The 26,090-nt window shown below is 41.6% G+C and overlaps 1 protein-coding gene and 1 pseudogene across 5 annotated transcripts in view; both read right to left on the reverse strand.

The window, feature by feature from the left end:
* Positions 1-26,090, reverse strand: part of Nme7 (NME/NM23 family member 7) — a 147,398-nt gene that overhangs the window by 31,488 nt on the left and 89,820 nt on the right. For all 5 annotated transcript variants that reach the window (XM_041662560.1, XM_041662557.1, XM_041662558.1 and 2 more), the window contains one exon: positions 6,699-6,806. In XM_041662560.1, the coding sequence (XP_041518494.1) occupies positions 6,699-6,806 (108 nt within the window). The remainder of the gene's footprint in view (positions 1-6,698; positions 6,807-26,090) is intronic.
* On the reverse strand, positions 11,792-20,645 carry LOC121455335 (annotated as a pseudogene).

A 26,090-nucleotide genomic window follows, 5' to 3' on the forward strand; every position in this document is an offset into this window, starting at 1 on the left:
TTTCAACCAGATTTAACAGGCCCAGCGTCTCCTGACATCAGCTTGCCACATTCTTCTTCTGGAACATTATAAAACCAGCTTTATTCTTCAAGGCCGTCCGCAGTGCTGGCCCCATAGTGAATTCCCTGGTTCCTCCAGCCACAGCCGCAATGCTGCCCACTAAGCTCTCTGTTTACTCTTTCCAGCAGTCTCTCCACACTGATAATACTCACACCACAACTTAACTCTGCTAGCACGCTCACCCTGCTATACTGATCCCACTCTCGCTTCTATAAAGGCTGGAATAAAACAGCATCCAGTGACATGGCCATACATTCTTACCAGCAAGGGAATGAAATTCATTAACTTAAAAATTAAGAAAAGTTATTTCTAAATTCTATATATTAAACTGAAGGACTCACTGTTATATTGTAAAAGTTTGGCCATTAGAATAGAAAATTATGAGAGTCAACCTTTACTTGTCAATTGGTCATAGCTGACTATAGTTTTTAGGGTTCACACTTGTGATATATTTGAGCTCACTGATTTTAGACATGAAAAAAAAAAACGCTGTGACCTCTCCACACAATTAGAAAGGATTTTAGTTGTGTACTGTATTTTAATTTGTACAGTTTTCTTTAGCATGCGTAAAATCCAATATTCTTGTGGCTTGAGGAATCTTAAACAGTTTACATTCCCTTTTGAGCTATGAAACATGATATATATCTTCTGCGTCAGCTCTGAAGAAAGCCCAGAGTGCAAAGAGTCCACAATTATGTGGAACACCCATGACTGCTGAGTGCCACTCCACAAATGGCTGTCATCTGGACTGCCACTCCACAAATGGCTGTCATCTGGACTGCCACTCCACAAATGGCTGTCATCTGGAACAGCTTTTCAGCACCTCCCAGCAAAACGGGAAAACCAGGGCATTTAAAGGTGTGTTGTGCCAGGGTTGGTGGCATTGCCACCGGTGAAGAAGGGAGGATTTCCTCACAGACGTGGAGCTTGCTGCTCCGGAGCCAAGTGGCCATCAAAAGTAGAAAACATCTAGTGATTTTCATGGCTGCTTTTCAACTATCAACACAAGATAGGGCTGCTTTTCCTGATGCCCCTGCAGCAGACGAGTGCCACCCTGTGCCGTCTGGACACCACTGCCAGCCAGTGAGCTTTGGGTAGGGCTGAATTCAGACAGCTCAAAGGATAATTCATGCTGTTGGATACAAAACATCATTTAAAACAAAATGAGGCTGATGCTGACAGGAAGTGATTTTTCCCAGTGTCTTCACCGGCCTGTGTTTTTTTTTTTTTTTTTAATGTCCATGTCTGATTAATCCCAACTTAAGGACTTTAACCAAGAGAATGTAACAGTGGGAATGTGTGGTTTCTCTGTCTTTGGGCAGTGGCTATCCCAAGTGTGCATCCTGACGCATCAGCAACAAAGCCAGAGGAGAACCTGTTAGATGTGCAATCTCTCAGGCTTGGCCAGATGTAGCCAATCAGAGATGGAAGAGGAACATGGTTAATGGTTTCAAAAAGCCTGCCAAGAGACTCCACACTGCTGTGCACTTTAGGAAGCTCCGCCTCACAACAGGCACAGGAGCTGAGACAATGTGTGGAGAGTCCTAATGACCCTAGAAGGTCTTTTTTTAGTCTTATGGTTTGCTATCTACTTTCTATGGGTTTTCCATAGTTGCTAATGAAATCTGTTTTCAGCAATATTTTCTACCGTCTCCACTGATTCTGTAAGTGTCTGTATATCTATATACAGAGCAGCCAGTCACATTAACTATCATCTTTAAGCCATCCATCTTGTTCCCACTCACAATGGGAGAACTAATTTAAAATAAGTTAGCACCACGAATGTACTGAGAATCTAAAAGACTTAAGGACCTACAGTTCTCTTTATGGGATTAGGCACTGCAACAGATGCTTCAATATTACACAATCTATGTTTATAGAAAGTTCATGGGAAAAGAAGGCATTATGATTATTCAGAATAGGTTATCCCGGCACTTTATTACTAGAATTTTATTACTAAAATTCAAACTTTAACCTATGCTACTGAGAGAAGCACTAGTGATTTCAACATCACAGATAAAGACAGTGCCCGGTGCCACTCTCTGCTCTCAGGGAAAGGGGTTACCTCAGTCTGTTCCTTGGGCTGTCATTTCAGCTTCTTAAATGTCTTTGGAAAATCGCTGCTCCTGGACACACTAATGGCCACTTTCATTCTGGCTACCAAAATTTTTCCTGACTTACCTTCATAGTCATTGTTAGGAAAAATCATCCCCTACACACACACACACACACACACACACACAAAGACACACACACACACAAAGACACACACACACACAGACACACACAGACACACACACACAGACACACACAGACACACACACAGACACACACAGACACACACACACACAAAGACACACACACACAGACACACACACAGACACACACAGACACAGACACAGACACACAGACACACACACACATACAGACACACACACACAGACACACACAGACACACACACAGACACAGACACACACAGACACACACACACACACACAGACACACACACAGACACACACACATATACAGACACATACACATATACAGACACACACACAGACACACACAGACACACACACAGACACACACACAGACACACACACAGACACACACAGACACACACACAGACACACAGACACACACACAGACACACACAGACACACACACAGACACACACAGACACACAGACACAGACACAGACACACAGACACAGACACACACACAGACACACACACACAGACACACACAGACACACACACAGACACACACACACACAGACGCACACACACAGACACACACACACACACCCCTGCTCTTTTTCTAGCAATCCCACGACCAGCTCTTCTTACTATCCAGCCCCAACACGACTGTGTTAGCCTTCACAGAACTATCACCTGGACCACGAATGGCTTGGGATGAAGTCTGGAGGTCTTCACTTGACTTTACAATGCCCCCAGTGACTTTTCTGACTTTTGGCTTGTCACGTCCCACTTCCGGGCCAAAGCACCAGCCTGGTTAGACTATTTTTAGATCCTAAGAGAAAGCTGTTTGCTCTTGCCTTGTACATCGTGTTCCCTCTTTGACAGTATACATGTAAGAATCACAACTCTGCTTCCTTCAGGACAGAAACTAAAGCTAAGGATAAATCACGGTGTCAGGCTATGGAGAGGCCTGTGCTAGCCACAGCCAGTAAACCCAGGCCAATCACAACAGCCACCTCCACTTACGTTTATTTCTGGCTGGTTCTTGAGTCACTGGAACAAGAATGTGTTCACAATGACTCGACTAAATTCAGAATTGCTTTCACCAACTGTTTATGATACAATATTTAAAGCCTCTTAAATTCCAGTTGGCAATCAAAGTGTGATATAACCACATTACAGGGTGTTTGGAAACGAAGAACAGAGGGAAGGCACATATTTCACTATAATATCGGACAATTAACACATTACTATCAGAGGGAGCAAGACTTGCAACCTGTTTACCGATGTTCTCAATGTGGTGTGTGTGGGGGGGAGAGGTATAAATGCATATACACATGTGTGTGCAGTTGTGTGTGCCTGTGCACATGTGGAAGCCCCAGGAGAATGTGGGGTATCCTCCCCTATGGCTCTCTTCCCTGACCCTTTAAGACAGGCTTTCTCACAGACCATGGAGCTTGCTGCTTTTTACGTAGGCTGGACACAACCCAGCCTCCCTTCTGTCCAGCACTGGGGCGACAGGCATCACAGGCACATGTGGCCGCACACGGTTTTCATGTGGATACTAAGGACGCAGACTCAGGTCCTGATGCTTGTATGGGTGCCTTTACCACTAAGACAGCTCCGCAGTCCACACAGCAAGTGTCTAAGTTTTAAATGATAAGTATCTGAGTGGAAGGTGATTGACCTATGGTCTGGTGCACAGAATTCCGATAGTCCATTCAGCAGCTTGGGGATTTCAAGTGTTTTCTTCTTGATGGAGATAATAAGACAAGAGGATCCTAGAACAGACTATGGAAGCAAAATGTAAGACAGAGAACTCGGTGTTTTCTTCAATGAAGGCTGGGAAATGCTAGATGATCCTGATGATCACCAATACCAGGGAAAGACTAGGACTGGCCTTAGGGTGGGCCAGGGGACAGTATATACAGGCTATGTCACAATGAGGAATTAATGACTCCTTACACAAGTAACATACCATCAGCAAAATGAACAAGTCAGTGTCATGCTAGAAGATCATGGGAAAGCTACCTGGGAAAAAATTCTGACAGCAAAAGAAATAAATGAATTAATTTGATTAGATTTTTTTTTGTTGTTGTTATTTTCAAAGATTTCAAAGTCATGAAAGTTAATTGGAAAACCTGAGCGGCTGTGCCAGACTGAGAGAAACTCGGGGGAAAAAAATGAAACAAACAAGTCTGACCCAAGTGCTTTCTGTTAAAAAATTTTGAGACAAGCGATGGATCTCAGAGTCTGAGACAGTAACAATATATAATTGCCAGGTTCTTAATCTGGATGCTCACTATGTGGCTATGTAGGGAAGGGTCTTTTATGTTAAAAACTGACATTAAAGTACTCAGGAATATAGGACACGGTGGCAGCTCCCTTTCACACTTTCATAGAAACTTTCTGTGGTGATTGTACTTGACTTTTCTCAAAAACTGAATTTTCTTCATTTTAAAAACTATATTATTTGTGTATAACACAGTTTGTGTGTGGAGGTCAGAGGACATCCTGCCAAAGTCAGGTCACCAAGCTTGGTGGCAAGCTAAGCCATCTTTCCAGAAAGTTTGAAGCAGGCTCTCAAGAAGTTGAGTCTTGGTATTAGCATCTTAAAAACTGTCGTGGTGAGTCTCACACAATCAGGGTCAGAGCTCATTGTTACAGAGTTCTCATTAAGAATAAAAAAGAAATACTACCAGCTTTTCATTCAGTGGATGAAGCATTAGGCAAATTATTGCCCTGTTTCCTTTCAAAACTAATATACTGAAGAACTTTTACAAGTAGGACCGTCTGTCTCAGTGTGGTGGTGCACACCTTTAATCCCAAAACTTGGAAGAAAGAGGCAGGCAATTATCTGTGAATCTGAGGCCACCAGAGCTGCACTGTATGATCTTGTCTAAATCAAACAAACAAACAAACAAACAAAAAAGCCATCAGAGGGGTGTGTCATGCAGAAGTGTGCAGGCGCCTACAGACCCTGGGCTGCAATACCAGGAACAACGGTCCCCTTCAGACACTGTGCCATTTGACAGGGCAGGTACCGCCATTTGTCTTCAGTTCATAGAATGAGGAAACTTGGGTTCGGGGAGACAAGTAGTGTGCCTGGAAGTTACTGACTCCTAGTGGTCCTTTTACAGCACAGGGAAACATCACAGCACTCTGGACACACACACACACACACACACACACACGAACAGTGTCAGCAACAACAAGGGCACTCTCTTAGTTACACACCCTGTTTCCAATTTAATGACCACAAACACCCCTTCCACAAACACCCATCATGCCAGCCTCTAATTCTGGAGCCTTGCTGGCATTCAATTCAGTTGTATACTAAGAAGAAGAATGTGGGGACAAATTGTATGGAAAAGCCCTCAGGTTTTCAATGACGGTTGCCGCATAGCTGCTGAGAGCCCACTTACTTCAGCTCATCTGCGCTGGACATCAGCTCCTTAACCTGCCCATGGAAGAAATCCAGGCACTCTCTGGTGCCTCGCTGAGCTGACCGTTCTCACTAACGCTTTCTTCAGTACAGAAATTTCAGAGCATTAGCGTTGCAGCTAGCAGAGCATCAGAGAGCATTGCCAGTGACGTCATCTAGGACTTCTCATGTTATAGATCCATGGCCATTGCTTCTATGACCACAGAGCTGGCTTTGTCATGACTAGTAGAGAATGACAGACAACATCGTGCTCAGCTCTAAATGGGTGTTCATATTGTCCCTCTTCCTCCAAGGCTAAGGGATCACGGCAGCAGAGGGGGAAGAGAGAGCGTAAGAGTCAGAGGCAACGGTGACTATCATCGAACGCTGTTTTCTACACAGAACACGGCAGTTGCACATATCAGCAGTTGTGATAGCGTGCATAAGACTGGTGCAAGCTCAGGTCACAAAATCTGTACTTGAAGGAAGTGGTCACACATCCTACTCCTAGCTAAAGACATTGACAACTCATAGCTTTTGGGAAAAGAAGAGCTGATTTTCTTTACAGTGTGACTTCAATCATGTTCCAACAGATGGCCTCACATTCAGGAGCTTTTAGGCAGCACAAATTGAACTCCCTGTCTTTTTTTTTTTTTTTAATTTTGCTGTGATGTCTTTAAAAAGAGGGTATACAGTTGGGTGAGCAGAGAGGTGAGGACGGGTCTGGAAAGAGTTGGGATGGGGTTCAATGTGATCAAAATACATTATATAAAACTCAAAGAGCTAACAAAATTTAATGATTTTAAGAAAGAAATTCTTTTATGTTGCCCTCTGGATTACCTAGGATCATGAGCACATGCTTGGGTATATTTGATATTTATAGTATAAAGTTACTGGACGGCCAAAACCCAGTGTAATCCCACACTATTAAATGGTGTGAGTTGTTCAAGAATGGCAGAGATTACTAGTGAGTCTAAAGTGTAAGCGGGAGTCCCGCCCTGCTTGGTCTTACCTCCAGGAGGCCATCCTCTGGTAGATCTGTGCAGTGAACAGCATTCTGCATCTTAGTTTTACCAAAGATTGCTCTGAGGGTCTCGGGACGTAAATGGCGGGCGATTTCCTATGAAATACACATGCACATATAGGCTAAAGTTAGTAATAAGGTATTAATAAGAAAAAGAATTAGCTACATGGAATTTTAATTATTTTATTTTATAAAATCCAAGTTATACATTGAGGGTGCTAATTTTTCTTGGAAACAACATGAATATATGAAACTTCAGACCACTGAAAATTTTATATTTGCCAGTATAAATTTTTTTAATATAAATATAAATAATATAAATATAAAAAAATTAGTACTAAATTACTATATTTATTTATGGTGTGTGTGTGTGTGTGTGTGTGTGTGTGTGTGTGTGAGAGAGAGAGAGAGAGAGAGAGAGAGAGAGAGAGAGAGAGAAACAGAGAAGGCAACCTGTATGTCAGTTTTTTCCTACCATGTGGGTCTCAGGGATTGAACTCAAGTTGTTAGTCTTGGCAGCAGGTTCCTTTACCTGCCGAGTCATTTTTTCTGCCCTAGTGTGATGGTCTGAATTAAGAATGGCTCCCATGGGCTCATATATCTGAATGCTTAGTCACCAGGGAGCAGAACTATTTGAAAGAATTAGAAGTAGGAGGAGGTGTGGCCTTGTTGGAGGAAGTGTGTCTCTGTGGGTGGGCTTTGAGGTTTCAAAAGCACATGCCAGACCCAGACTCTGTGCCCTCTCTACTTATGGACCAGGATGTACTTCTTAGCTACTTCTCCCACACCACACCTGCCTGTTGCTGTGCTCCCTGCCACCATGCTGTCTGCCATGATGATCATGGACCACCCCTCTGAAACTGTAAGCCAGCCCCAGTTAGATGCTTTCTCTCTGAGAGCTGCCTTAGGTGTAGTGTCTCTTCACAGCCGTAGAACAGTAACTAAGATGCAGAACAAGGCCTTGTCTGTGGCCTTCCTATGTATTATGTTAGGAGACACACATAATTACATTTCTTTTTACCAACGGATTATTACAGCCACATAGAATAAGATTACTGTGCAAATTTTATAAGGTTAATAAATAACTTTATTTAAAATGAACCGGTTTCATTGTACTGATTTTATAGTTTCAAAAACTTTAAATCTACTTAACATTAGAACATCTTCAGGGAGAAAAATGCTCACAAACAGCCCCGGATTTAATGAGGCTGAGACAGATACAGAAGTAGATACAAGCACACTATGAGGGGAGGTAGTAACATTTGGGCAAAAGTCTTAAACTGGTAAGAAAGGGAGAGATGACGGAGAGTAGATTACTGGGTCTGAGCTCAGCTAATTTGGTAGACAAGTACTGAGACAGAAGTGTACTGGGAAAATGATTACCAGCACATCATCTCTTAGATCAAGTAGAAGTGCCCAGGTGTGAGGAAAGGATTGCTAATCACCAGTCTTAAGGTACAACCATGGCTGAAGTCAGGGTGGGGGCTGGAATGGTGGAAGAAGGAGAACAAGTTGTGTGGCCAAGTTACTGAACGACCACTTCTGTGGATACAGAAATCAAAACGGCACCAGGCACACCTACAGTGCATGGATGCTGAGTAACCTTCACAGCAAATTAAGGGTGCTCTGAAAGTTTTCATTTACTTAATTATAGCCACATGTCACCATAGGACATGCTGAACCAACATACATTGAGCCTACGTACTGAATGTGGTCCCCTAGGTTATAGGAGCTGTAATTCCCTATCATCTCATGGCATCATGACAGCCACAATGTGGCACAATGTACTACCCACCTGACTGTGGTGATACCATTATAAGTAAACATACTCTGCCAGTCATTGCCCATACAGTTATGCAGGCATGGTAACATCAGATAGTAACAGAGGACTATGTGACCAGTTTAGGTACGTCTCATGCTGGTCTTTGTATCCCTGGAGTACTCCTACTTATTACAAGAAGCAGCACGCCATGCTACATGGGAATCAGCCTCCACTCTGACTGCTTAGGTTTTCATTTGGACCAGCACAAGAGGTCTTGGTTAACTGAAATGTCATGTATGCACAGGACACATCCGCACAACCAGATGCCGTGAAAGTGAAATGCCAAGAGCGATCGTTCCTCATCACAAGCTCCGTTCGTGCTTCAACAGATTCCCCTAATTATCCCAGGAGATTCTTGTTCTTTCTTCTATTTATACTCGATGGTGAAAACCATCATGCATACATAATCTGTCCTTAATGAGCAGAAATAACTTCCAGATATAACAACCCCACACTATGGACCAACAATTTCATTTAGTATCATAAATAATAATCCTTTAGAAGGAACTTGAGTTCATAAATGATAGGATATGCTGAGAAAACTGGACTCCTTAAAGATTAGTATTTATTTGTACTTAAAGTTAAGAGCCTTTCAAATTCCTGACATATTCATGCCTCTTGACAACCTGGTGCCCAGCTCCCAAGTGCTTGGTTATTTCACATCTCATCACAGGCACTAAAAATTCTGCTCAGGTAATCCTGCAGTGGGAGGGAAATTCCATCTTCATGAATGCCCTCTAAGTCTATGGCAGTGAAAACAAGTTACCGAACAGCACAAAACTGAAAACAAAGAGAACATTTATTTCATTATTCTAGGGCTGGGTGCATGTAAATGAACACCACTGAGTAGAACGGGTATGTCCAGAGGGTAAAATATGTCTGGATAAAGATCAAATCGCTCCCCTGGTAAGCTGCTCTTTCCGTCTTCATGCTGCAGAAGAGATGCGAGGATGAAAAAGCTGTGTCATCGCTCGGCGTCCGCAGAAGTAAGATTCACCTTCATTTACTCGGCAACCTGTTTACCCGCAATGCCACCTATGCCGCTGTGACAAGGGGCACCGTGACCATCACACTGTCAGATTCTCTTCATTTGTGAGCCTCCTTGAGATTGAGCACTCTCTGTCATCACCATGCTCCTCCAGTTCCCCTTTACTCACCCCTCATGGTGCCATGACCCAAACTCCTTCTCAGGCTCCTGGATTTCCATCCTCTTACCACCCGCAAATCAGTCTTTTCTCCCCTTATCTTCTGGGTCTCCCTGTTTCATCACAGTTAGTGCTGGTCATGTCCCTTCAGATGACACTCTAGTCCCTAACTTCTGCCCAGCCCTTTTCTCAACAACATCACCTGCTTATTCCACCAGAATTTTATGCTCTATCTGGCCAAACCTAATCTCATTATCTTCTCTCCAAGCACTTCCTCTTTCTAATTTCCCTCTCTTCATGAACAGAACCACAGTTCAATCACATAATCTAGACAAAAAGGAGTCACCCCCAACTGTCCGTTTCCTCCTTGAGCCCCAATGGCAGTCTATCACATCATATGGATTTTCCCTTTGGCACAGCATGCCGTCCCATGTCCCCTTCCTAAACATATTGCTACAGTTTATTCTCCTATTATGTTTAGACTTTAGTGGTCTCCTAACAGGCTTTATCCCCTTTGTTTACACAATGCTCACTCTCGTAATCCACACAAACTTAATGACTAGGACTATATGATCTTTGCAGAGCCGACACACTGAAAGCTCGTGAACGGTGCCTAGAGTATCAGCGATTTAGCAGATGAGTGGACAGACAAATCAAAGGACTGGCAATGCCCAAACTTACACTCTTCATGGGAGACAGAGTAGGAAAACTCAGCCACTTAGCTAAGTGCTCAAAGGTCCTTTTGCTATGTTTTCCAGAAGTGTTTATCTCAAGGAATTTTCACGAAAACTCCTTTGACATATATGTAATCACCAATTGACTGACTTTTTTTTTATCTTCATGTATGTGTACGATGTGTGTGTATGTGTGTTGGGGCGAACTTATATGTAGAGGTCAAAGGATGACCTTAGATGTCCATCATTTCCTTCTATCTTGTTTGAAATGGAGTCACATTGTCTGCCACAATGTACAGTAGCCTATATGGCGCAAAAGTTTCTGGTGATTTGCCTGTATCTCTTCCCATCTTACCACAGAACATGGAGATTACAGATGCACACTCTAACACTTTTGCATGGGTTCTGAGGATCTGAACTCAGGTCCTCACACTTGTGTGAGAGATCTTTCCTAATCAATTTATCTATCATGACTGATGATTTTGTTTATCAGAATTTTGCAAACTTGGCACATATGGCTGAGAATGAAATTGAGAACCCTGAACACTAATTCTGTGTCTTTGAAAACGACCTGCTTTGGAACTTAGGATAATGTCACTGACAAAATGCCACATGAGATGGGGACAATTAATAAGAATAGCATTAGGTTTTTAAGTGTATTACAATATTAAGACAAATTTGAATTCCCTGGAGAAATAAGGTCTTCTGGTATACATACACTTATGAATGGCCACTATTAACATAGTGTTACAGTAAGTGATCTTTCGGCTCATTTGTTAGGCTTATACATTACTATATTTTAAAAATACATTTTGCTAAAATGCATTAGCTCACATTCTTTCTTTTCATGCCCTCCCCTCCTCTCCACCACTCCTACCCTTCCTTTCAATTTTCTATTTCTCACTGGGTATCAAACGCAAGGATTCACATATGCTAAGAAACCACTTCATCACCGACCTCTAGCTACAGACTTTATTTATTTTTTTTCAATTATAACATATTTTTTTTATTTAAAAAAAAGGCAAAATAAGAATATACACCAAGAACAATTAACAGTTTTGAGACCATCCACTACCTGAATAAAGGAATGAATAATGTAAAATAAAATGAACCCTGTGCTAAATTTAAAGTTCATCTGGAAAAATTAAAAAACAAACATATAAAAAGATAGGACAGTTTATTTTTAATCAGTCAAAAATGAAGAGTCTGTACAATGTCAATTTCCACTCACCATAATGCTATAGTTATAAATTAAATATAATTACTATCTATACATATGCAAAAATATAAAGTTCTATTTCATATGACAAAACCCTTTATAGAAACCATTTTAAAATTAAGTAGAACTTCTCAACATCTACGTGAGGTTTAAGTCCTTCTGAAGGTTCCTTAAAAGGTTTTAAAATATAACACTAAACCTAAAAACACTGTCTTTTGTCAGTTTCAAAAGTAAATCTACTTAGTACAGAACAAAAACTGATCGCTTCATCACATGCTACTTAAACACTATTGTTTAGACATGTCTACAGTCCTCCATCTTTTCAAGTATGAAAACAGAACTCAATCATTCCACAGCACAGTACTACAACAGACGGAGTACTTAGGAAAGACTGTGTGGTCATATGGCACGATATTAATGTTTTACTCCTTCAATAAATCTTGAAATAAATATCAACTTTTGTTTTGTTTTTCTTCTAGAAGGCCCAAAATGATAATCTACATTAAGATTTGATATGGTAAGACTTAGGAGTGTAAAATACAACATCGATATTTTATCATAAAAGTAAAGCTGGTAGCAAACTACAAAAGGACCCATCCTGCACTTGGGCACACTTAGGAGTTAAAGCTCATCATGGTAGAAATAGTCGTCATGGAGCTGTCTGCCATAATCCGTGGCTTCACTGGTAAGAAACAAGTCTTGGTTTTCCAGAATCTCTTCTTCAGACAGCTTTCTGTCACCATTCAAATCCATCTCATCAATTAGATGAAGAGCTTCCTCTTGTGCAATGCCCTGATTATTGGGCACTACCCATGACAAAAGCTCTTGGGGATCGAGCCGGCCATCATTATCCTTGTCGTAATCATTCATAAATCTGTCCTTCTCAACAAGTATCCATTCTGGATCTTCATTTGCAGTTGGATCACGCCTGTAATCGCCAAGAAATTCTTCCAAACTAACAAAGCCATCACCATTTTTGTCATGTTCTTCTAAAGCCTCTTGAATGACGAACTCCATCATATAATCAACTTCTTCAGGGTGCTCAAATGCAATAAATTCTTCCAGATTCAGATCAGGACCAGCATCCTGGTTAGCTTTTTCAAATCGCTTCTTGTCCTTTAAATGAAGCTGCCTAAAGGCCTCCTCTTCCGTGTCATCCAGAGCAGTGTTCTCGTCAAAGTCAATCACGCGGTCGTACATTTGGATGTTGTATTCATCCCATGTCACAGTGCCGTCACTGTTCTTATCATACTCGACAAACTGCTGTTTGGCTTCTTGCATAGCGTAATGCTTGAAAGACATCTGAATCCACTGACTGAGCTCACTTTCAGTGAGAAAACCATCTGAGTCCAAGTCAATTTTCTTTATGATCGACTGCAGTCGTCTCTGCTGCTTTTCGTGGCCAAGTTTAACATACTGGACGCCCAGCAGCGCCTCGCGGTCGTAGTTGGCCCGGTGCTCGCCCTGCGGGTAATGCAGCTCCTCTGCCATGCCGGCGCGTAGAGCAGCAGCAGCCCCAGCGCCGCGGGCCTCGGGCCCCGGGCCCCGGGCCCCTACAGACTTTATTTTATTCATATTGGGACACTATCTCACCAAATTACCCTGCTCTCAAACTTGCAATCCTCTTACCTCAGTTTCCTGAGCAGCTGGAATCACAAACCTGCGTCACCACTTCCAGCGAATTCACAGTTCTTATGTACGACCCCAAAGCATTAGACCTTGAGGCAAGAGTCTCATGTAGGGAGAATAAACTCTGTTCCTTGCAGTTAATATTGTGCATATTTCCTTGGTTATTTATTTTCTAAAAAGGAAACATTTTGCTGGGACTGGTGATATAGCTTTTAATTCTACCTACCTACTTGAGTGGCTAAGGCAGGATAATCTTAATCTTAAAAAACATATTATTATTTTACTCTATGTATGGGTGTTTTGCCTGTGGGGGCCCACAGAAGTGGGTCCACTCCACCTGGACTGAAGGTCAGAGGTTACGTCTGCTCTTGCTTTTTCAAAGCTATAGGTAAGAAGTCTGACTTAAGGCGTGGTTACAAGCAAGATATTCTGACCTAGGGCATTAATTGGTATTTTGGATATTAAGATGGCCCACAGAGGTGAATCTGCTCCATCTTGACCAAAAGTCAGAGAATTCAAGCCTATTCCTGCTCTTTCATGTTTCAGACAGGAGGTTTGACCCAGGGAGTGGCTGCCTACAGGATTCTTGGTCTAAGGTGTTGTTGCTGCATGTCCTGCCTAAAACATCAGAATGCTTAACTTGGGAAATAGTGGCTTGATGTCTCAGGTACTGAGGTAGGTAATTGTTCTGTTTGTCCTTTCTGTCATGCTAAAGTAGTCTTTGCCTCCCCCCTTTTGTATTGGGGTACATAAGCATATGGAGAATAAATGCGGGTGTATTCAGTATTCACTGAGCTGCCCTCCTGGTTCTATCCTGTGTCTCTGTATTTCTTTCATATCTCTGTTCCTCTGCCTGACATTTCTAATCCACACGCCCCTACTCTAGAATGTGCGAACCCTTCAAGGCTGGACGCTGACAGATGTCACTAAACGTGTGGTAAGACATTTGCCTGCATGTATGTCTATGTACCATGTGTATGCCTGGTGCTGTGGAGGCCAGAAAATGTAGGCCTGGAGTTACAGATGACTGTCAACCACCTGGTGGTTGTTAGGAATTGTGCCCAGGTCCAACAGAGAGCAATCTGTGTGCTCTTTACTTCTGAGCTACCTTTCCAGTCCCAAAGATCATAATCTTGAAGCCTCCCTGAGGCTACAGGGTGAGTTCAAGGCCAGTCTAGGCTACTTGGTGAAACCCAGCCCCAAATTAAGAAAGCAAAAGAAGCGGCAAGAAAAGCCCAGTGGTAGAACACATACCTATCTTGTGCAATCCCCTGGAATTAGCACTCAGTGCCACTTACACACACACACACACACACACACACACATAGGGAGAGAGAAAGTACACAATTATATGTTCAGAATGTGTTGAATTATTCCATTAATGAGACCATTTAATAAACTACAGCATATTACTTGGATAACTTTGCTTAGGGTTGCTGTAACCAGGAAACAGATTTTCTCAGTATCTTCTTGTCTTCTTTGAGGGCTTTTTAAAATTACCAACCACAAAGAAAAACCTTTCCTCAGGGGTTAGATTCTAGGGGCCACTTTATCCTCTTCCAGGTAGAATTGTAAATACTGACTATAATCTCGTTAACATAAAATTCATGGTTAAAAAAACAACTCATTCCATCTTCTCATTCTCTTCTAGATCATTTGGTCTCTGATTTTTCTCCATCAAAGCACTGCTGGGGGTCTATTACAAAAATCCATTTTTTTTCCTCTTATAGAATTGGAACAAAGTAGCCATTTTAAAAACAAATGCCAACTTTGAATTGATGCATTCACTACATCTCACACAAGGATGTACTTCACATACGATGTCCGCATTGCACTGATCCCTATATTTTAAATATTCAAAAACCATGCACATTTCTAAAATCACTTAAGCAGTAAAACCTCCACACAGATTGAATTGCAAAAGGGTTACTTGGGAACTCTGAGAAACACAGCATAGCGACCAGAGCTTACACCAAGGAATCTTAAGAACATTCCAGTATCTTTGCTGCATACAGAACTGCAGCCATTCTCCACCCGCGGCTCTTGGATGAAGCTCTGCCAGGTACAGTCTTGACCGAAACCTGAGACTTACACAAGTAACAAAATAGCCCCCACAGGCCTCCAGCTCTAGATAGCACGGTCCAGCTCTTAAGTGGTTAGGCCTGGTTAAAGCAGGTATTTTGGCTACAATGGAGCTGTGTCCCTATAAGAACTCTGGTGCAGTTCTCTCACTATGTATGTTCAAAAAACATAAAATGCTTTATTCACTTATTATTTCAAGTTTTGAAAGATTTACCTTATATTATTAATCCATTTAAAATAGTAAAATACCTGTTTAAACTATTTGCATTACTTATTCACCATTATTGTTATTTTTTACAGTATGATATTTTGTTGATAAATGATTCATTAGGGAAAAAAGGGGCTTACTTTTGGCTCATTTCCCCATAAACATGAAGAAAAAAAAGCCTTTAGAAATTACAAGTCATAAATGATCCAAACATTTATTAGTATGGAAATGTTTTGTGTAGTTATTTTGATTCTTTACCCTTTAATCAATTGATCTTTGCTTTTATAGTATCTTCCATTATTTTTATTTATAATATGCAATACACATTTATTAGTATGGAAATATTTTGTGTAGTTATTTTGATTCTTTACCCTTTAATCGATCTTTGTTTTATAGTATCTTCCATTATTTTTATTTATAGTATGTAATACAATAAAATGCGACATAAATGCAGTACTGAGGAAGCAGTGCCCAGAAAAACGTGCATGCTCAGTTCAGATGTGTCCCTTCCCTGCTCCTTCTGCTTTCCTCCACGTCCGTCCCCACTGCATGCTTCTTCCCCATTATCTCCCGCCCACCCATGGCTTGTATTCACTGCAAGCCCACAACTCTCCCTCCAAGCCTCTTTATCCCATATCTCATGGGTCCCTTTCTAGTTTCCTGGCTTCTTCCATACTCACTCCCAGCTAAATACATATATTGATGTTTAGAAGCTGCATCTGTATACGGAAGGATACACAGTATTCATATTTCTGAGCCTAGGTAGTCTTGCTTACATAATATTTTCCAGCTCTATCCATTTTCCATTTATAGAAAGCTCCATAAACTCATTTCTATCTACAAGTGCATGACATCCCATCATGTGTACGCATGCTTTCATTATCTATCCGTCCACTGATGGGCATCTAGGCTGACTCTGCTTCCTTGCTATTGTGAAAAGAGGCGCAGTAAACATGTGTGCAAGTCTTTCTGTAGGCTGCAAGGCTCATGTCTGTCCAGAAGTGATGTGGGTGGGTCATAAGGTGAGTCAGGTCAGTGTTCTGAGAGGCCACCACACTGCTGTCCATAGGGGCTGTCTCAGTTTACGCTCCCACCAACAGCGAATGAAGCCTCCCCTGCCCCCGCAACCTCTCCAGAATTTGTCCTCATTTGTGTCCTGATGATTGATAAGCTACGCTATAGAAAATTCTATTTTTAAATCAGTGAGATGATACATGGACTTATGCAATTCAACCATTTAAAAATAGAATTGTTTTTATATTGGATTCTGCTTTCAAATATAATTAAAGGAGAGGCTTGAAATGTAACAATTCAATAAATTCTCAAAATCTATTATACCCATTAATTATGTTAATAGATTACTGGTTAACCAACTTTCCTTTTCTTGTCATTTTTTTTGTTGGTTTGACTCAGAGTGCAAAGTACAGAATACAGTATGGTTGGCAAATAAAATCCTCTACGTAGGGGCAAAAACTCAGAAGATACATTTTGTTTGGTGAACAGCCATTCATTCTTAATAAAAATTCATGTGTGAGCTGCTTAATGCAGTCTCTGCACAGCCCAATGTGTCAACTGTGACAAGACGAGGATGGAGCGGTGCAATGGATATGGACAGATGCTGTTCACGACTGCGCCTCCTGCTTCCGACCAGCCCAGGCTAGTTAGCATTCTGAATAGCAACTCATTCTTTTGTATATTAATGTGCAATAGGAACCAGCATCCATCATGCTACTCAGAGAAAAATCGAAGGAAACCATGAAATAATTCAAACCACTTTCCCTTATGCTACTAAGGTTTTAGAAATAATAAAACAAAATACATTTTAAATGGACATGTTTTATCTCGATTCCATGACGTCACCTTCAGAAACAGAGTTGAAGGTAATAATACAAACTTGTGCAAACATTCAGATGTCTCCATAGATGAATAAAGATGAAAAATCAGCTACAGCGCGAAGATGAGCTAAGCTCCGTGCTGAACACCTACGCTTACATAGCTTTCTGTTTTCTGAGACAGGGTTTTTCTGTGTCACGGCCCTGGCTATCCTGGAACTCACTCTGTAGACCAGGCTGGCCTTGAACTCAGATCTGCCTGCCTCTGCATACCAAGGGCTGGGATTAAAGGTGTGCGCTACCACAACCTAGTTTTTTGGCTTTTAATATCCACGTTTACAACTCCTTGGGGGGGGGGGGCGACTTGCAAACATGTACGTGTGTGCACATGCATGCTTGTGTATGTGTGGGTCTATATGTGTGTGTGCTCAGTGCTCATGGAGGCCAGGGAACAAGCTTGGGGGATATTCTTCAATCCATCCAGACTACTTCTCTTTGAGAAGGGTCTCTCACTAGCCGAGAGTTAATGAAGAAGGCTAGGCTGCCTCATTAAAGATCTACCTGTCTCCACCTCCCTACTCCTGGAATTACAAGACCACACTATCACACCTGGCTTTTCTTACATGAGTTCTAAGGACTGAGCTCAGGCCAAAAACACTTTACCAAGACAGCCCCACATAAGTATGTTTAATAAAATTAGTGCAAAACTTAAGTGGGTATTATAAAACATTAGTTATTGGATGATACTTTAATCTTATTTTTAAAAATACATAAACATAATAGTCCAAAACCAAAATTAGAGTGTTTATTTTTGAAAAGAAGAAAAACAAGAATGAGAATCAAGTTTTGTTTTCTTGAGTCTTAGTTCTTTTCCATAATTTTGCTCATCTGGGGAGTGACCTGAACTAGCTGACATGAACTACGTGGCTGGCCAACTACAACAGAAACGGGGAAGGAAACAACACAGGCAATGCGCTTCTTTCCACTTCTCACAGAACAGAGAAGACCCCTTCGGTTTCTGTTGTTTGAATTCACTTATGAGGAATTAGGTTCAAGGAGAGATTTGGAAGCCTGGGGAGAGAGCAATACAAAAACCACATAGGTCAAGATGACTCACTCCAAAATATAGCACGTGGTACTTATACTTCCGGGAAAGCGAGGCCGCTACTCCTCTTAAAGCAAGCAGAAGATGAGTGCAGTACTATGTAGACACTATAGGACTGGCAGTCAAGGTCCGCAGTCAGCATAGTCCCCAGGAGCATCTATAATGTATACTGTTCTGGGGCAGAAACGGACACAACCATGCACTTTCTTCTGAACAAGGAGCATCGGTTTCCTGGCTACTGTTAAAGCCCATGGACGCATGCTCATTGCTTGCTGAACTCTTCCTGCCCACCTTCAAGTTCAACCAAAGGGAGAAGAAAAGATTTGGTAGGATTTATGGAAGCATCTATTGATCCTCCATCTTCAAGGGATATGTGCAAAACCCCAGCAGATGCATGAACCCTGGCATTGCTTTTTTCGTACATAAAATCTTTTAATAAGGGACTTTATCAAGTAAGTACAGTAAGATATTAATAACAAGAATACTACATAAAATTATAGTAGCCTACTATAACAAAAGTCATACTTCTGTAAGTTTCCATGTATTGTTTTTGGACCATGGCTGGCAATGAATAACTGAAACTGTTGCAAACAAAACTGCAGTTAAGAGAGACAGCTTATGCATAACGCTTGACTTTGAAATGACTTTACCATGGCTAGCTTTAGAATTTATTGGGAAAACTATTTGTCCTTGGAGTTAGACTGCCCTGAACAAAGGAAAGAGTTAGAAAAATACTAGACAATTTGGGTAATAAGGTTTTTGCTTTTAAGTCTGAGTCTAGAAAAAACAGAAGTAGACAATATTTAAACATATCTCCTCTAATCTGGTATTTATCTAAAAAATAAGGTAAAGTCCATTTCCACTAATTAATAGGATAAAATGGGGAGAAAAGACACACGACACCTAAGTCACTCATTCATATTTATTGTCACTTTTTATGTGAAGTGTGTTGAGCCTGGGTTTTATTTAAAATGTAAGATATCTTCTTAAAGTACTTTTATGAAAAGTACAGACTTCTTTCATAATATGAATAACCAGTTCATAGATAACATGAGTGAATATTTTAATTATATTTGAATTAAGTTGAATTAAGATTAAAATATCATGATTTTAATTAACTACATAGAAACAATGATTTTGGCTTATTATCTGGTATTAACAAACAAAAATCCACATTCAATATTAGAAAGGATCACATATGCCTACAGGGTCACATTTGAGGGCTCTTAAAGGCCTTCTCTTTGGCCTTGCAAATGTCTGGACTGTCTCATCAAGATATAAATAAAGTGCCTTACTGACCACATCCTGAGAACATCATGGTTCAGAATTATTCATGCTAATAGTAACTGAACCTGGACTCAAACCTGGCACTGGTGTGGTTGGCGTTTTACCCACAAATAGACTTGTAAAGTGATGGGCTCTTTTGTATCTCCAATTGGTCATTTCCCAGAGTCTCAAAAAGGTTTAAGCATATTTCCATTCATCTCAATGCCCAGTCTACTGTCCTAAGCAGTACCCCTGGGAGATGACACTTGAAGCTGACAAACAGCACGTGACTGTTAGGGAGATAAAGTCGTCACATGTGCGCCAGCCTCCTGGGATTCCAAAACGCTAGCAGCCCCTGCTGGTGCTGTGGCCCTTCCCAGGGTGCACTGCTCCAGGGAAACTGTAAGTCCTGCCTTCTGAATGTCAGAGGGCCACACATCTGACTGGAATATGGTAACTCCAAAGTCTTTTAGGGCAAAGGCTGCTATAATTTTTTAACAATGGAAAGAAAAATAGGTACCTTTTTGTGGTGCCGAATTGAACTTGGGGCCTCACTCACAGTAGGCGACTGCTCTGTCACTGAGTTACATTCTCAGCCTCAAAGGTCCTCAGCTGTTTAACATGCATTATTTAAGATTAGTTAAAAATATTAATAAAGAAAAAATACAAAGAATTACCTGGACAAACACTCATTCTTTCCAATATATATATTTATGTGTTAGATACCAGGTATCTTTAAAATATCAGTAAGAAAAGACAAAACTCCTTTCCTTCCCCGTGTTTATAGAGAGTTAGCAGGAAATGAGAGTGAGTGTCCAGTAGGCAGCCAGTGGACAATGTGCAGGTGCTGACCCTTTTCACAGTGAAACACAAACCGCAAGTGATGAAGAGTCTGAGAATGTCGTGACTGTCATGGAGGTAGGTGGTGAACTAGGTCTCTTAGAGAACGGCATATTGAAACATAAATATTACTATGTGCAAATAATGCACCAGCTGGAATTCCTGCCAACGCATTGCAGATGATGTGTGGTTGGTGCATCGCTGCTGCTAAGAGCTAAAAGTGCCCTGAGAACGCCCTCCTAACTGCATTCCATTCTTCATGCTACCCTTGACTTCTCCTAAGGGAAACCATTGTGACTCAGAAGACAGTTGTTGCTTTTGAACTGGTGGGAAAAGGACTCTGAATGACGGTGTTCATGGTCCATTTTAGACAGCCATCTTTTCCTCACCCCCCATACCATGTCCCCTTCCACTGTACTTACTTTACCTGTTAGGTAGCTATCCTGCCAGACAGCGGATTGTGTCACTCTCCTCAGCACCACCGCATCCTACGGACTAGGAGTGTTTGACATAGAAACAGCACTAGGTATAGTGCCGAATCAATAAAAGCAATAATTAAGAATAAGTTCTAGAAAGGAACAAGTTAGAGAATCACTAGGATATTTCAGTTATTAACCAAGCCTTGTCTTTACAGGCTTTTTTTTTTTTTGAAACAAGGTCTCATGTAGCATAGGCTAGCTTGAATTCAATGTGTAGTGGAGGCTGGCCCTGAGCTCATGATCCTTCTTCCTCTGCCTCCCAACAGTGGAGACTACAGGCGTGTGTGCCACCATGCCTGCTGACATTAATATTTGCAGTGGCAACTACTGGAGGCTCAGGGAAAAAGACATGTGCTCTGCACCAGTCTGTGCTATGGCAGAGGCCAGTGAGTGGCAGCCAATGAGTAAGTGACAGCACCTCCAAGATTCTGATGTCACGAGGACTCTGCTGCTCTGCGTCACACACGTCTGTATTCCAGCTATATGCCAGACTCTCGTGTCTAGAGATTGAAGGGCTCAGGATGGAGCCCCTCCAGTATTAAGAGCCTTTGCTATAATGCCATGCTCATTCCTAACCTAACAGAACAGTCTGATGGAGATGCCTGACTGTAGAGAATGATCCAGAGATCTGTGCAGATTTATTTATGCGCTGTCTCCGTGTAGATAAAATGGAGCAACAATAACATCAGGAAATAATGACGTCTGTATCTCACTGAATCACTGTTAGGACTAAATGAGGTACTTTATACTCTGATTGACAAATTAAAAAGAATTTAAATATATTATTTGTTATGAGCTCAGTAATCTTATTATCTATTACAGTGATCCATTTAATATTTCAAACTAAATTTTCTAATTTTACTACCTATGTGCTGTCTGTTTTAGTTAGGGTTTTTATTGCTGTGAAGAGACACCAAGACAATGGCTACTCTTCTAAATGAAAACATTTAATTGGGGTGGCAGCTTACAGTTCAGAGGCTCATCCATTATCATGGCAGGGAGCATGGCAGCATGCAGGCAGATATGGTGCTGGAGAAGTAACTGAGAGTCCTACATCTTACAGGCAACAGTAAGTCGACTGAGACACTGGGCAGTACAAAGCCTGCCCCACAGTGGCACAATTCCTTCAGCAGGGCCATACCCACTCTGACAAGGCCACACTTTCTATAGTGCCACTCCCTGTGAGATTATGGGGCCAATTACATTCAAACTACCTCACTATCCTTGACCTGAAAGGGTAGATCCTCATTTCCCCTCGGGGAAACTCCATTCTTTAAGATTTGCCCACTTAGATCAAAACCCCCGTGAAACCTTGGTACTGACTCCAAAGCACCAGAATCATTCATTTTTTAAAAAGCAGTCTTATTCTACTTCCCGAAAGTACTTATCCAACTCTCCATTTATTTTCCATTGGCTGTGAGCTTCTGTTTTCCTTCTTATAAAAGATTACAAGAAATATCTAGCATTGTCTTGACTACTACTCGATTTTAATAAATAACTGAGTTGGTTTTATTCAATTTTGAACTTATGCCTGTTGAAGCTCTTAAATATGAGGAGTCCCTTGAGCCAGTCTGTTCTCTTTATAGATGATGTACTTCCAATGGAAGTCTCTTTTCCTTCTTAAAAGACACAAAATAACAGGGGTAAATATTATAAACAAAAACAGTTTCCCATGAATTTTCTGATCCACCATGGGATTCTATTATATGATCAAAACAGGAGCCCTGTAAACACATTGTGGTGGTCTGAATAAGAATGCCCCATATAGGCTCATATATTTGAATGCTTAGTTATCAGGGAGTGGCACTATTTGAAAAGGATTAGGAGGTGTGGCTATGCTGGAGGAAGTGTGTCACTGGGGTGGACTTCTGGATCAGGATGTAGCTGTTGGCTTCTTCTCTAGCACCATGCCCCCCTGCCACGCTCTCCACCATGACGATAATGGACTAAGCCTCTGAAACTATAAAGCAAATCCTCAATTAAACACTTTTCTTCATAAGAATTGCCTTGGTCACAGTGTATTTTTACAACAATAGCATAGGAACTAAGACACATGTGTTACTAGTGTCAGAAAAATTATTTCAGCATAATGTCTGCTTTTTATTGTTCCTTAACAAAATAAAACAATGCAGTTTACTTAAAGAACAATAATTATTTATTCCAACATTTTTCTTTCAACTCATTTCTTAATTCTCCACATTCTAATCTGGGCAATGTGAGTTGTCCTAATCTCCTAATCTCACATAATTTTAGCTTCACTAGAACTACCCCATGCTCTTCTGAATGAAGAAGGTTCTCACTCCAAAGGCAGCGGTTAGCATGCCCTACCTTACTCAACCACACTTGTGAAATCAAGATCTAAAAGCAAAGTCACCCCCAAGCTCATTCAAGTCTTCCCAGCCTGCCCACCACCTGCCATGCGGTGCCTCATGGCACATTCCCGAAGAACTCAAAAAAAGTGAGGAAAATTGGCTGGTAATGCTTACAGCACGCTAGGCACTGTTCTAAGAGCATGACCACATTAGCTGATGGAAGCGTTTAATTGGTGAAGAAACAAGGAGCACTAGCAGGTGCCTCTGCTTCCCAGCCCGACTACGAAGCAACTAGGCATTATGCCCTTTCTCCTGCTCTTGACCCCACAGAAGCCAGACACGGGCCACTGAAATGTGTGAGACCCTGCTGTTGCTCTAACAGCCTCTCCATTGGCTCCCCTCTTACACAGAGTAAAAGCTGAAGCCCTTCAGTTGCTTAATATCCTTCCCGTGTCTTCCCCCCACTTCCGCTCTCACCACAGAGGCCTCCTGGAGCCTTCTAACACACCAGGGGTACTCCAGCTTTGGGGTTTGCTGCTCCCTCTATCTGGATGCTAAGAGACTTTTCCTTACCTCTGTCAACTCTGTAACCTTGCCACCTTTCTCATTCTTCCTTTCCTGGCAACACTCTATCTCATCTCTGCATTGCTTCCCCCACAGCACTTGGGACACACCGTGTATTATACTTTTTAGGGTCTGTTCAAGGTCTGTTCCTTCCAGTAAACTGTAACTTTTATAATGGCTCAAGGGCTATTGCCTGGTCTGTTAACTGCCATATCTGCAGTCTAGGAAAGTACTGAATGTATGAGAGGGCCTTGCAAAATACTTGGCAAATGAAGAAGGAATGACCCCACCCAAACAACCAATTAATTACCACAAATAATGTAATATGAGTATGAGAGCTGGAGCAAAGGTTAAGAGGATGAACGAGAAGGATTTGTTGATATATTGGAAGAGATATCTTAGAGGACTGGCCCAGAGGGAAGGGAAGACACGGCTAGCAAAGGAACAAGGTATAAAGTTTCCGTGGGCTAAGATAACTTTTTCTAATTCCAGAAATGCTTACTGGAATTCTGCAGATCTCCTGTTTTCTAGGGCAAGGATTCTAAATCTCGCCTTGTCCTAACAACCTCATTTTGAAGTCTGTGAAGTTTTCCCAAGGCCAATGCACAAATATGTAGAATTGATATTCAAATACTTTAATCACATTTTGTGATACCGTATAATACATGTAATTATTAAGATCTAGTATTAGTTCATAAACAACAAAAATGAAAACCCCAAAATGAAAACCCACAGTGCAGTACCCACAGTACACCTTCTGGAGGCAAGATCCAAGAACTTGAAAGTCTCCAAACTAAACCATGAGACTGAGCTTCTGAAAGAACAGGAACTTAGCTGAGCCATTTTCATTGGCCCCAGTTCCAGAACCTAGCAGCCTGCACATACTACTCCAACGAGAAATGTTCACTGAATAAATATCTGTAAGAGAAGCAGCATGGTTTTCCTTCTAGTACTGTCTTGTCTATGGGTACCCACGTGCTCACTCCCCAGGGCTTCCTCAGTGAGCACTTCCTCTGCTGTGCCTACCTGCACTTGAGCACCCTGAGAAGGGAGGAGCTTGCTGTAAAGTTTTGGCCGGGCGGTGGTGGCGCAAGCCTTTAATCCCAGCACTCAGAAGGCAGAGGCAGGTGGATCTCTGTGAGTTCGAGACCAGCCTGGTCTACAAGAGCTAGTTCCAGGACAGGCTCCAAAACCACAGAGAAACCCTGTCTCGAAAAACCAAAAAAAAAAAAAAGGGATGCTTTCGTACAACTCGAATCACATCCTCTCCCACCGCTTCCATTCAGATGCCATGCTCTACAGTAAACTCCCTTGCTACCCATCCTTAGGCTGGGCTACCTATGCTAAAATTCTAGGTTCCCATTTCACTTCGCTGAAAGCTCTTTGAAATTTCTGTTCTCCCCCCACCCCCGAAGGTTGACCTCAAACTTGCAAGCTCAAATGATCCTCCTTCCCTAGCCTTCCACGTGTTCCGGCTACCATGGGCACCCCTTTGCCTAGTTGAAGCTTCTATCTTTACATCCACAAGTGCCAGTATTGGTTCATATTTACTGTGTTTATGAGAGAATGAAACAATGACAACACTTAATTCATTTCTTTTTTGTTATTTCTATTTCTCTAATTTTTCTTATTTGTCAGTTGATCATTCAGATTCTAATTTTCTCAAAAATGAACAAAAGCCCCATTTGGCTATCAGCAGAAATTAAAATCAACAAAATGGCTTTCTCCTCCGGTCAATGGTATCCTTTCTTGACTTCTCAGGCTTGACACTGAGTAGAAACACAGCATCAGCACCATGCTCTCCCAGATTTCTCGGCACTAAGCATCGCCTTTCACAACCCATGTATCATTTCCAGCCATTCTCTCCAAAAGATACAAAGGAGGCCTCGCTGGATTTCTTGATTTTTGTCAGGTCTGTTCCTTTTTTACTTCTAGAATCCCTTTCTTTAATCTCTTTCAATTTAATTTACTCCAGTTATACCAAAGAAACAATTCTGTAATAATTCTTAAAATTGAGTTACATATAAAGAATTTTCCTCTCTCCTTATATATAAGAATTATATTTTCTACCTTATTTCCTCTACTTAGGAAAAGACTTATTTCCCCAGGCTTCCAAAGATGCACTTCACCGAAGCCAAGGAAACAGTCTCACTGTGGACCACACCGTAGCCAAGGAAACAGTCTCGCTGTGGGCCACACCCAA

The sequence above is a fragment of the Microtus oregoni genome, unplaced genomic scaffold (assembly GCF_018167655.1).
Source record: "Microtus oregoni isolate MIOR12 unplaced genomic scaffold, Mior012 000013F_ref0000133, whole genome shotgun sequence".
NCBI classification, from domain to species: Eukaryota; Metazoa; Chordata; class Mammalia; order Rodentia; family Cricetidae; genus Microtus; species Microtus oregoni.